Source organism: Acanthisitta chloris, unplaced genomic scaffold (genome assembly GCF_000695815.1).
Source record: "Acanthisitta chloris isolate BGI_N310 unplaced genomic scaffold, ASM69581v1 scaffold8161, whole genome shotgun sequence".
Lineage (NCBI taxonomy): Eukaryota > Metazoa > Chordata > Aves > Passeriformes > Acanthisittidae > Acanthisitta > Acanthisitta chloris.
In genome coordinates this window covers 22,482-36,696 of record NW_008657601.1, presented here as the reverse complement: position 1 = coordinate 36,696, position 14,215 = coordinate 22,482, and the positions used below count along the sequence as shown (strand labels likewise).

General features: G+C 42.9%; 1 protein-coding gene across 1 annotated transcript; it reads right to left on the bottom strand.

The window, feature by feature from the left end:
• Window positions 1-2,627: 2,627 nt before the first annotated feature.
• Window positions 2,628-2,723, bottom strand: LOC103811785 (protein canopy homolog 1-like; the record flags this gene model as incomplete). The annotated part of the gene is made up of 1 exon (XM_009084780.1): window positions 2,628-2,723. A coding segment is annotated over one exon (96 nt), but the record flags the coding sequence as incomplete, so codon positions are not given.
• Window positions 2,724-14,215: the final 11,492 nt, after the last annotated feature.

Sequence of the window (14,215 nt, the reverse complement as noted above, 5' to 3'; positions counted from 1 at the left end):
GGCATCACTTTCAGTATTGAGTTTCACTGACCCTTCTTCTTAGCCAAGATGGAAGAGCAATCATTAGAAAGGATACAATTATGCCACTCTTTTAAAACTTATTGTACATGTTACATAGCAGCTCAGCTGAGAAGAGAAATCCTACATCCACATTTATCCATTCTCTATGTTCACTTTAAGGTACATTATAAAACCCTACTCACTCATACCAAGCCAAACCTTTCCATTCTTCTTGAAGACCAATATCCTAATGAAATGCATTTTTTTAATTGTCCAGCCCATCAGACCATGGTTAGGTATGCTTCACTGCACATGTCACCATCCTGGTCACCTTCACCAGACCCAGAGTGGGCAAGAGCAACTGCACCACATCTCTAGCCCACAGCCCTCCTGGTCATGATGGGAGGGAAGGTGGTGGGTGCACAGACCTTACTGTGGGATGGAAATTGAATGTGGCAGATGCAAACATGTGAACTCAGGAGCTCAGGAAAGGTCTCCAGTGCCACACTTTAGATATCACATTAGTAACTTTGGGGACTTTCAGTAAAGCTTGGGCTTTCTGGGGCCTGAGTCATTCTGAAAATAGGACTTGAGGATGCTTTTGTAAATTTTAGTCAAGGTGAATTTATCCTGAAGTCTAAATCCACAGTTAATTACAATAAAGAATAAATGGTTCTGAAGAGATTAGGGATGAGCTTTTGAAGGAGGACTGTGAATTTTAACTAACCAATTCTTCATTGAAAGTCACTGGGTTTGAGCATCTAACTGCCTTGCTCACTTTTGAAGATCCAAATTCAAAAACTCATCCTGTTAACAAGCCAGCCAATATTTCTTTCCTGGGAAAGCTATCTTCTGATATCCTAAAATTAAGACAACAGAGAGCTACATTTTTTATTTTATCCTCCAAGGCTAATACTGAAACAGTAAAGAAATTGTGAAAAATAAACTACAGCAATTTAGATATTTAGTTTTCAAATCAGTTGACAGGCCTAGCAAGGAAATGTTTTCGCCTCTGAAGAAATAAATGTAATAAAATACTGTTTAAATAATGTTTAAGTGATGTGATGAAAGATGGGTTCACGAACCCTCTGTTATGTTAACAATTAACAGTGCAGGACATGGATTTTGTTTAAGAAATGTGTACTGCTAATACTGGGGTCAACAAATGAATAAATGAGAATGGCAGTAAGTACTAGAGTCATACTTCAATAATGTATGCTCAGTTATCTGTATTGCTTAACTTAATGTACAAAGATCTGCAGCAGTCAGGTAAGGTGTGCCCACAGGCAGGTACAAACAGCCATTCATACTCTGGCCCACATCAAGACATCATGGAGGTTGGAATTAGATGACCCTTAAGGGCTCTTCAAATCCAAACCATCCTATAATTTGTGCACTGAAATCACTTTCTTGCTCAAAGTGAGGAAGGGACACATCGACCCAGTACTGAAGTCTGATGTTGACCCATGCTGTTGGAGGCAGCAAAGTCCATAGGTTGGGGCACTGACCTGGGACCACCCCAGGAGTTTGTTCTGCTATAGACTAACCATGTAATGCCAGCCAAGCCACTGTGCTCTCCTCCCACTTTCTCATAGTTGTTAATCTTATTTACCATAACCCTGTCTCTTGCTGGTGGCCACAACGGTACCCCAAGCCTGGAGTTCTCACAGACAGTAAAGATAAACTTCTTGGAATTGGACTCCAGAAGGTTCAGACATCTTGGACAGCTTCCAATTCATCTCATCTCTAGCTGCCTTGGAAAGGTGCAGCCTCTCTCCAGACATATCCTTGGACATCTTGATCCTCAGTCCTTCTCAGTCAGAGCTTGGGAACAGACATGTAATGCCAGGACAGGCCCAAGAAGCATCCTCAGGAGAAGGCCACTAGCATTTACAAAGAAGAAGCTTTCATCTGTATTATACCTTAAACACTCTCTTACATCTTTTAATTTATAGACAGTGATGATGGGAAAGTCCATTATCTGAGTCAACAACAATCCTCTGAAATATTTGCTGAATGACCTAGCTCACCAAATGTTTCCTTTTTTTTCTATTTTCATGTATCCAGTATTATCACTATTTTCCATGCTGCAAAACACATAGAGTAAGCCAATCTCTGGTCCTGGAAGTTGGCAATGTGATGGCTTGGTCCAACAAAACATTGATCACCCTCATTTCCCACCACAGGCAATGGGAGTTGAAGGTATGCAGCACCCACAGGAAGCCCATGGATGGCAATGGACACTTATTTGGACCTCCAGTGCAATGCCTGATCAGATAACAGTCTGTCTCTAGGTAGTGCATATTCTCTCTCTTTCATTCTTCCTTTTTTCTTTCTGTCATAATAATGCGAGTAGCTCTGATTTATTTTTTATCAAGATTAACAATGGAACAATATCGCTTCAAATATTAAAAAGGCAAAGTAATGTAGGTACTGAAAAGGAAGGAAAATACCTCAATTTCAAGCCTAAAGATTACTTTGAGTCCCAGAGGAAGCAGAAGCAATTTAGTGGCTGATACCCTTAGCAAGAAAAAAGGTTGTAAGATTAAGACCAACTGCTGTTTGGATAAGTGGTTGGTAATTGCACATATCAGCAATTATGTGCTGTCATATCATTTTTCTGCTACCTTACTCCTCTCTTGTGTCCCGTCAGGGTTTACTTGGAATGACCCTACATCTATGGTCCTCTTTGGATTCACCTTCTTAATGTCATACAACAGTGCCTCGCAAGTTCAAAGGAGAAAGAAGTCATTATTACAGGAGGTGCCTGGTGGAGGTGCTCCTCTTCAGAGATGTAGCTAGAGGCTACTGCTGTAATAACCAGGCTTCCAGGGAGAGAAATAAAGAAAGTCCTTCTGAACCTACAAAGGCCCTTTTTGTCCTCCAGCCTTGCAGCAGGAGAAGGGGGTGTGTGTCGGAGGGAGAGTTCTAGTGGGGAGAGGTTTAAGTGGGGTAGGAGAGGATTGTCTCTGTGCTTGATTCAGATGCCATCCCACCCTGGAGGGTGCAGCACCCAGCTCCAGGTCACACTGTGGGGACTCAGTGGGAGCAAAACCAGAGGGACTGAATGGCCTGAGTGTTGCCTGGTCAGGGCAGTACAGGTTATATTGAATCCTCTTCGAGTAAAAAGGGGGAGATTTGGTTCCCTACATGTAGGCTGCTACTAATTCCTGCCCCATCTGGGGACATCTGGGAGGGTGACTGTGGCCTGCCCTTGAGCTAAGCGGTGGGGCTCAGTTCTGTAGTGTGCCAGAGGCTTTGCATCACTCAGAAAGGCGAACACCATCAGAAACACCTTTTTCCTCACAGAAGTAACTGACTCCCCAGCAAAGTGTCAAAAGATAAAGTCTGTTCCAGCTAAACTCATCTGCTCATTGCCTGAGGGAAGCCTCCAGCTTATATGGCATTGGGTGCTCCCTTGGAGCAGAAAATATTTAGCTCACTAATCAGATTCAGGCAGGAGGTGTAACTGCAGCTGCCTGCAGTGTACCTATGGTATATCTAGAGAGGACAGGCAATAGCTGGCTCTCAGGTGTCCAGGTACTGACCTGCAGTGATGCCTCTGAGGTCAACGACTTCATAGGGGTGTAAAGGAGAGCAGAGTTTTACATGGGGACCTCACCACACAAGCAAAGCCCTGAGAAGGACCAGTAAAGCACTGTGTCAGGCTGTGGGAGATGCCAAACCACAGTCAAATTCAGGAGCCTTAGCAGTGATAGCAAGGTACTACCTCACAGCTCATGGAAGAACTAATACCCTTTGAATAGCAGATAAAAGATTCATCAGCCCAGATGAAGATATGAGGGCTTGGGCTTAGGCAGCCTGTGGCTCCTGCCAAGAAATTGTGTGGAAGGTAGAAATGAATTTAAAAGGTTGAGTGGGGGCCAGCAAGTCAATAACTGAATAATCCCACCCAGATAGGAAACCAAAGCATAAACAAGAGTCTCCATGTACTGACAAGTTAGCACTGGTTGCACTCTGGAAAGGATCCTAAAATAACAGAGATTCCTGGAGACAGAATAAACACATCTCTCAGTTGTCATCCTGAGCAGAGGGTAATTGCCTAGATGTCTGATTGACTCACTGCTAGAACTAAATATGTACTTCTCTGACATGCTGTCACCTCCTTCACCATACATCTGAGATTTTTCAGTAAAGCACATCAGGAATCAAAGCAAATGTCCACAAGGAAAGATGCATCTTGACCTTGAACTTTAATCACTGGCAAAAGGGCTGAAAATGTATTTTACAAGAAGTGAAGTTACTGCATTCCTGAGAGTGACATTTAATCTCAAAATTCCCTGGGGGCTTGTGCACATATGACCCAACCCCCAACAGAGGAACATGGAGTTTAAGCCTCTGTCTGAGGGCTGGGAGTTGGCATGTGGCTTCCTGAGCTTCCTGATCATAACATGACATGGTCCTCAGCCTCCTAGCTGATCCTAACGCATGTGGCTTCCTGAGCTTCCTGATCACAACATGGCATGGTCCTCAGCTTCCTAGCTGATCCTAATTCCTTTCCAGGAGTTTTCTTCAGGGTTTCTTTCAGTACATCTCTTCCAAGTATGCACTGCTGGAAGAGACAGAGAAGCAGAATTCCCAAGTTAATATTCCTTCTAGTTTTAGCTGCTCTTTTACCCTGAACCTGAGTGTTTCATTCCTTCTCAAAGCCACTACAAGGCTCCTGGTTAGTGATTCCTATAGAGCACTGAGCAGTCCTATCTACCCTGCTCATGCTTTGCTTCCTCCCACCTCAAAGCTAGTATAAGTTCCAGCTGTGTCAAACTTTTATTTACAGAAATGTAAGAGAACCTACTCAGAAGCCTTAACACGGGAATATTAAGAAGTATTTTCAATAAGTCTTGGAAGTTGCAAGGGGCTGGACAACTGTCAACATAATACTGCTTTCCAAAAGTAAAGTGACCTAGACAAACCCTAGGCTGGCCCAGCTCCTGGGAAGAATGATGTGCTGGTTTAGAGTTCAATTCATAATAGACATGAAAAAATACTGTAGTAAATGCAATTCAGTGTGGATTTATGAGGGTAACTGCTTGTTAACTTTATATTGTACTCTAACATGTAACAGACTTCTATAAAATACTCTATACTCTGTGGCAGCTTTGGTACTGAACTCAAGCAAAATTAACCTGGCATATCATATATGAAAGGAAAATGTTTAAACAACAGGTCTTTAGGAGTAACTATAAAAGAAAACTATCAGTAATTGAAGGCAATTCTGAAAGAGTCCTGGTTCCAAGTTCTTTGTCTTTCATACTAGGCATTCAGAGAAAAAGAATTAGATCATCATCAGAAGGCACAGACATTCGATGTGTGATTGGATGGGGCCCTGAGCAACCTCACCTAGTGTGTGGCATCCCTGCCCATGGCAAGAGAGTTGGAAGGTCTTTAAGGTCCCTTCCAGCCCAAACCACTCTATGATTCTGTCATTAACAGTGAAAGGATAACCACAGATGTGGGGTGATGTGCACCACCTGGTCAGCTGCACATGAGCAATCAGTGTGGTTGGGCACAAAGCTGCTCCTCACCAAATGAGGAAGGCTGGGTGAGCATCTGGAACCAGCCAAAGGCCAATGTGCAAAATGGCTAATGCAAGACCTGGGCAAAATCTGTGAATGGCAGATGGAAGAAAAAGGACACATCACTGCCCACCATGGGTCTGCTACAGTCCCTGCTGCAAAACTACCTCCAGGGGGGCAGCCCAGCTTCTTCTTTCTCCACCCATAAAAGGGACACTGGAAGCACAGGAGGGCTGAGGTATGTGGTTAATGGAAACCTTGCACCTCAAATCCAGGTTGGCCTATCTTCTTTGTCTCTCTTTATTTGAAAATTCACCCCGGAGTGAACTGAATTCCAGGTCAGTGTAAGGTTATGAGGCCAGTTTACACACCTGTCCCCTCCCTTCACCTCCAGCCTGTGCAGGAAAAAAAAAGCATTCTCTAACAGAAACTTCAACGGTGCTATCGTTTTGTGAACACTGCAAATATATATATATAAATATATATATGAAGCAACTTGCCTCATATATGTTCAAGATGAAAGTTTGAGATGTCAGAGAATTTTATCTGAAAAAAACAGGCATTCATGCACAAGAGGATAACTTCAAACCTATCTACCCATCTGTTCAACTCTGTGCTCTAGGTAGATAGAGAAATCAAGCAGAAGCCAAAGCAGGCAGACACATGTAAAATGATTTCTGCAGGCAGAACAGGACATCTCCACAAGTATTGCTAAACAGAGTTTTGGGGGGAAAGGTGGAGCTGCCCAGCCTGTGCCTCCTGCCCTCACACGCACGGCCCCAGGAGTGAAGTGATGTTCTCAGCTGAGACAGGCAAAGGAGCCCCAAGGGACTGGGATGGCACATGTCTCTGCTGCAGCCAGCTCTTTCTCTACCCAGGATGACCTACTCATCTTTCTCTTTTAATTTAGGAATAATATTACAACAACACAGGGAAAACTGGGTTAGGAGGTGTGCAGAACAGACAGGAGGAGTCCAGCCCAAGCAGAAGATGAGGTGCTCTGTTGGTGCTCCTTTGGTCTGATCTCATACCAGCAATGACTGGAAATAAGCCCAGTGGTTTAAAACCAGTGAGTGAGTCCTAGCTTGGAATCACCCTACAGCAAAATCCTTTTTTTTTTTCAAAATTGTATTAGTCATCAAGAACTTTCTCTCACAGAGACTGCAAAGCCGGAAGGCTCTTTCCATTCATTTACATATTAAAACTCAACAGATGATGAAGGAGAAGAAATTATTGGAGACAGGAATAGTAGTTATCTTAGTTATGTTTATTCATTTTATTTTTTTCCCAGTAAAGTCTATGCCCAACAGAAAGCAGATTGTTTGTATAAAGCACATTAATTTAAAGTGATTTAACACAGTCAGAAATAAATGAGAAAAAGCAATGCAAAGGAAATGTGTGGCACTTCCAAGCAGGGAGCCCCAACATTTCAGCTGGGCTGTGTCTGCCTCTCCGTTAGAGGAGAGGTTTGTCCACAGAGCCAAGAGCTGAGAAGCACCTTGAGGAAGTGCTCAAGTGCAAGGTGCTGCTCCCCTGCCCTGGGCAAACACAAGTTCAGCTCTGTTCCAGCAGCAGAGTTGGCTGTTCCAGCTTCATCTTCACGATTCCTAATGGGATGGGTGCTGTCTCTCACCTAGACCCCTAAGCACAGAAGACGGATCCTGAAGATGGTATTTTAAACTTTCATTTTCCCTTCAAGTGCCATTTGGATTTATTTTTATTTCTCTCACATTATTTCACATTAACTGCATTCAACTACAGGGAGTATCAGAAAATATTACCTTAGCTTGAGAATAGATTTGCTCTCAGGTGACACCTTCCAATACTACTGATTTATACCCTTTTCCTGCATTGATCTGTTGGGAGATTTCATCATCTCTATCTGACATAAACACTGTATTATTCTTTATTGCATTATACCCTAGAAATCCAGTCAAATCCCCTTGCTCCTCAAATTAAAGCAATATGCATTACAGTGTCCTGATTTCCTTCTATTCTTGCATTTGCATTTTTGTATCATGCTCTAGATTACTCATGTATATTTTGGCATAAGCATCTCCCTGTTCATTTAAGAATATTGCCTTTAATCTTCATTATACCTTGAAGCATACAAAACCCTGGCCCCAAAGGATACATGGAGACATTTAGTTTCCCACAGTGGCTGAATTTCTGTGGAAGTTATTTAAAGCAAATGTCGTGTTGTTCAGAAGCCCAAGCCTTGTTCCAGGCCAATCCCATGGACACCCACCATGTACCTCTGGTCTCACACAGCAGGTGAGGTTTGTCTGCCGCACTGCAGATCACCATGTTTTTGGGAAGGCAAAAATTTCTCTTCTCCTCCTGCTACAGTGGCGCAGACTGCAGCTCTGCAGCCAAAAGGTTTTAGTTGTGTGACTCTGCTGAACTCCTCAGCAGTTTAATCATGGAGTTTACTTGCCTGCAAGCCACTTTTGACAACAGAAATAGAGAGAGTAGCAGCTGCAGGTTGCACTTTTGCTGCAAGGGATCGGGTGGGTTGATTACATCATTCTTATGCACTTTAAGAATCTTCTGACCATCAGAATGATCCATTACAAAACATACAAAACATAATGCTGCAAGAGAACACCTAATGATACATCATGTAATTTGCTAGTTTGGGTGAGGCTAGGATTTTTTTATGGGTCTACATTAGTTCTCAGATTTGCTTTGTGGTAGAACTCCATATAGGGCCAATGTTTGCCCAAATCAGATACTAATGGTTATACTGGAAGTGTATTCAGTCAGCCAGAACCCTGAGTTCATTTACTACATGACATATATGAAAAGTCAGGCTATTTCTTGAAAGAGGAGCTTTGGACTTTTTTGAGGTAATATATAGGCCTGTTGGTTCAGAGTTGCTCTGTTTGATAACCAGTCTAGATAACCCAGAATGCTCTTTATTGTAGACTTTTCTGGACCATTACACTCCCCAGAATGTAGTCTGAAGTAAAGCTGGTAGGAAAAGATGTCTGCAATTTAATGACAACCAATTCTTTCCATAGGTGAGAGGGAACACCCAGGTCTTATACTAGGTAAAGCTGAGACCATCATGTTCAAAGTGACCCTAGTATTGTCTTCTCTTGTTTTCAAACATCCACTATCAGATATTTAAGACCTGGCTTAAAGATCTCAGCACCACAGACTCTGCAGGCAATCAGAGCCAAGGTGCACAGAGACACTAAAAATGCCCATCCAGCTGGGCTCAGGGCAGGTCCTCAAGAAGCATCTTGAAAGCTGCAGTGCCTTACAAAGAGTAGCAAGAAACCCACAATGCCAAGGAAGATCCAAGAGCATGTGCAAGTCATGACCCACAGCAGTGAGCACATGCAACATGGCCTTTGGGTCCAGTGTCAGCAAAAAAATGGAATATTGACCATGGTACTTGGAAAGGAAAAGCCTTTGTATAAGGCAAAGCAGAAACTGAAGATGGTTTGGCAAGCAAACCACTGTCACCTGGAGTCATAGGGAAAATGTGTCTGAAGCTTCCATGTCAGAATGGGAAACCTCTTTCTCCATCCATATTTAGGGAATGCCTAATGTCATGCAGAGCCACTCATCAGTCCAGCATTCCTTCAGTCACAGCCAGAAATGTGAACATTCCTTAGAGGACAATCCAACATCATTGATGTACCCGTGAGGACAGAATGTTCTGAAATCTCCCACAAAAATGCCTCTTCCTGGCCTGTTTACATAAAAGAGCAAAATATGCTTCTGCTGCTAAAAATGAACAAGATTGTATATGCAACCCAAGCAGAAAAGACTCACCTCTGCTAATGTCTATGGCGTGAGAAACAAAAAGGACAGACAAAAAGACAGAGGGCTAACAGAAACAGCTACATTGTGCCTATCAAAGCAAGCAAAATACCACTGCATATTCATTAAGATTTGTTCAAAAGTTCAGAAAATTCCCTCCAGTAATATAATGGGTGATAATTCAATTTATTTATGTTTTTAAGGCATGAAGACTTAGCTTTAATTTCCCTCAACAGTGCCTCTATTATTATTAATCTACTTATCTTCTAAAAAGATCATCTAAACTACACTTCTATAGGGAATGTGATCTTTGGCCGTGTAGGGCTTTGCAATTATCCAGTTCTGAATGAACTTGTTGTTAAAACATTTTTTAAGTCTAATGAAAACATTAGATCAATTCCTTGCAGTGATAGTTGTCATTAAATCAATAGTGTGTATAAGTCCATTATACTGATATTTGACACGAACTGCCGAAGGTCTGCTAACAATGAAACCATGCTGAAGTGTGTCCTCTGCTAAGCATATTTTACATGAGATAAAAATCTGTTAAGTCTACAGTAACTGAAACTTTTCGTCTTTAACCAACATAAACAGATATGTGAAATGTTGCTGTAACTCATACTAGGACCACCATGATCACACAGGTTTTGGAGCCGGTCCTTTTAATCACACCTTTATCACAGCTGTGCTCTCAAATCAGTTAGAAAAGCTTTCTTTTGATTGTTTATCTGTATGGCTTACAAAGCACAGGCAAAGACTTCATAATGAAGCTCTGCTAGGCATTGAGGATCCAATCCTACGACTTCATAATGAAGCTCTGCTAGGCATAGAGGATCTAATCCTATCCCCTCCAAATGCAATGGCACTGTCACCAACCTCTGTGAAAGTTGGACTATTTCTCTAGACCCTGTGAAGGCACAATCTTCCAACTGAGGATCTTCTCAAGGAGCAATAGCATCTCTGCATCACAGCAGAGCAGCTTGCAGGGGCAAGAAATGCAACCAGACCCACCACCCCATGGAGAGAAGCAGTTTCTTTGTACATGCCATTATATTGCAAATGGAAAAGACAATTGAAAGACTTCTGGCTCTTTTTGTTCTTTGAACATTTTTTCAGTGGCCTACAAACTCACTTTCCAATCCTACACCATGAGTGCTTCAGAAACAGCATCAATGAAATCCTGTGAGACTGTGATGTCTGATGTACTTAATATGTTATGGAACTCTTACCATTATAGAAATATAAAAAATTAGAAAATGAAATGGCTAGCTGATGGAAAGACCACAGACCACTCAGCATGCCATTTCTTATCATTTATAAACCTAAGAATTCTACAGCAGCAGTAGGTAACATTTTCTCACTGGCAAAGGAGCTGAGAGCACACAAGTGTAAAGAGAAATAATGGTCAATGGCAGACATTGACAACTTTCTATCGGAAAAGACCACTTCAAATTGAAAAATCAAACTAATTTATTTCAAAGAAGTTTGAAATTTACTACGAAGAGGGCAATCAATTTTTGGAAGTTTTGTCCTTAGAAAGAGCACTTTTTTTTCCAAACAAATGAACTAAATGGTAGGAAAAAAACCTCACAAAACAAACACCTGACACAATCTATAAGACTTTAGCTTCCGCAATTCTCAAAACAGAAAAATCCCAAGCAGTGCTGAGAAGTCCCCAAGCAGAGCTGTGTCCTGCCCTGCCCTGTGCGATGGCTCCCACTAATGGCAGCAAAGGAAAGCTCGGTCACTCCCAATAGAGCAGAGACAGCAAAAAACTTCTGCAAAACGTTCTTCAACCCGTTGTTGGTGTTTGATTTTCAAATGTCTAAAAATATAGTTAACAACTAGATTCGCACAATTCTTTTTCCATAATAATGAGTGTAACAGGAAATGATCTGAATATCAGTCTCTTTGGATGGGTTTTATCTCACAATCAGACGTCTGCAATGTAGATTTCTGGAGATATATCTTCATTGTAACTAGGGGAGGAAGATCCAGGATGTGATTCTTATTGATGGTCTGACCTAGTTCAGACATGGGATGAAACACGAATTCAATTTCACTACCAGCTTCTGCCTTGCTTTTATGTTGAGCTGGGGCAATCAGTCCAGACGTGGTGGAGATTGCCCCTGTGTGACTGTAAAATATGTCATGCAGAAAACACAATCTTTGTGCACAGCTGGTGAGGATGATGGTGGTTGAAATGAGGACACTCTGTAGGACTGCCTTCTAGGGAGCCTGAATCATGGGATCAGTGCCATGTGAGAGAGGTTCTTGATTATAGCTGAGGAGACCTTCAACCCCATTCCCATGGGGTCTTAGGATTTTGGTCAAATCTATGCTCCAGTGCTGTTACAAGCAGGCAAAGTCCAAAAAAACTCAGGTGAGGACTGGTAACCACCGAAGGAGGTGGACAAATATGTTTGATTTACATTTCAATTCTGAGAATGACAGAGATTATCAAAACAGCAGAGTAATTTTCTGTTGGAAATGACACAGAGGTATCTCCCTGCAATCAGATGCAGAGACCAGGTGCAGACTGTCCTTGGGTCCTACTTCTAAATCTCAGATACATTTTTATAAGGTCTCTGACTTAAGAAATAAACATGAGAGGATTACAGCTAATCAGATAAGTATGCCTTTATTTAACTGTAACATCAAAAATTAAGCTTGCAGTATGTTCTTAAGAGATAGAGTCTTCAATCTAATTCAAAGAGTTTTTTGGAAAGATTTTTTTAGCCTTTTAATTAAATCATGTTGATTTTATTTGACATTTGATTTCAAGTGAGCCGCCAGTGTTCCTCCTTCACCTCAAATCCGTGTATAACATATCACAGTCAAAAGGCTACCCTGCTTCTCCTGAAGGTTGCTGTATTTTAGGTTCTCTGTGGGTCACACAGATCAGCCCAGGTACAGATCAGCCACTTGAACATTTCCCATTGAAGAGCTGGATTTCTGCCCTGTGCAGCAGAGCACTGTGCAGGCAGCACAGTATGCATTTGGCATATGTGTGTGGAGGGAAAGTCAACCTGCTGACACAGGGTAGGCTTTCCTTGTACTGAGGAACAAGTTACACTGGGATAAGCAACACAGCAAATACCCTGCAAATACCCAGGAAGATATTTAAAATAGCTTGTCCCCCCACACAGGTCCATGGTGGGGCCAGACTAGCACCCAACAGGTAGAGTCAACAGTGTGAGGTTGATGTGAAGCAATATTGCTCCTTTCCAGCAACCTGTCCAAATCCAGTATATTTTGCTTTTCAGCTCCATGGATGAAGTCTCAGCCTTAGATCTTAGCCTGGGTTAGTCCTCTTGTCTGGCCTCAGTCACATACCCATGGTGGCACGGTGCTGGGAGTAAGAAGGGCAGAGCTCCCACTCTTGATGGTAGTGCTCCACAGTTTTGGCCTTCAAGGACCTTCTTGTGTTCAAAACCACACACATAACTGCAGAGCTCAAGAAGGAACCTACAGAGATACTGCATCAGTAGCAAAAGGAAGATTAGGGAAAATGTAGGGCAACTGCTGAATCAGATGGGTGTCCTGGTAACAGAAGACACAGAGAAGGTAGAACTCCTGAATGTTTTCTTTGCCCCAGTCTTTACTGCTGAGGTTGGCCCTCAGGAGTCCCAGACCTTGGAGGTAAGAGAAGAAGGCTAGAGAAAGGAAGACTTCCAAGTCTTCCCCTTGGTCATGACTAGACAGACTTAACACTCAGAAATCCATTGGCCCTGATGGGATGTACCCATGGGTGCTGAGGGAGCTGGTAGATGTTATTGCTAATCTACTCTCCATCATCTTTGAGAAATCATGAAGAATGGGGGAGGTGTCTGATGGCTGGAGGAAAGCCAATCTTCATCTTATAAAAGGGCAAGAATGAGGATCCAGGAAACTACTGGCCAGTCAGCCTCACCTCTATCCCTGGAAAGGTGATGGAACAGATCATTCTGGAGGTCATCACCAAGCATGTAGAAGAAAAGAAGGTCATTAGGGGTAGTCAGCATGGGTTCACAAAGGGGAAATTATGCTTGACCAATCTAATAGCCTTCTATAATGGCATAGCAGGATGGGTCAAAGAAGGAATAGCCATAGATGTTGTCTACCTCGACTTCAGCAGGGCTTTTGATGCTGTCTTCCATAATATCCTTGTAGGCAAGCTCAGGAAATGTGGGTTAGATGAATGGATGCTGAGGTGGACCAAGACCTGGCTGAACTGCAGAGCTCATAGGGTCGTGATCGGTGGGGCAGAATCATTGAAGGCATTCCCCAGGGATCAATACTGGGTCCAACCTTATTAAACTTGTTTATCAACAACCCTGATGAAGGGATAAAATGTACCCTAGGCAAGTTTGCTTATGATACAAAACTGAGGGGAGTGACTGATACATCTGAAGGCTGTGCTGCCATTCAGTGGGACCTTGATAGTCTGGAGAGGTGGGCTAAGAGAAACCTAATGAGGTTCAACAAGGGCAAGTGTAGGGCACTACACCAGGGGTGGAATAACCCCAAGTACCAGCACAGGCTGGGGGCTGACCTGCTAGAGAGCAGTTCTGCAGAGAAGGATCTGGGAGTCTTGGTGGATGACAAGTTGGTTATGAGCCAGAAATGTGTCCTTGTGGTCAGGAGGGCTGATGGTGTCCTGGGGTGCATCAAGAAGAGTATTGCCAGGAGGTTGAGGGAAGTGATTCGAGCCCTCTGCTTGGCTCTGGTGAGGCCACATCTGGAGTACTGTGTTCAGTTCTGGGCTCCTCAGTATAACAAAGGCAAGGAGCATCTGGTGAGGGTCCAGCAGAGAGCCATAAAGTTGACTAAGGGATTGGAGCACTTCTCTTATGAGGAGAGACTGCAGGGGCTGGGCCTGTTTAGTCTAAAGAAGGGAAGACTGAGAGGGGATCTCAATAACA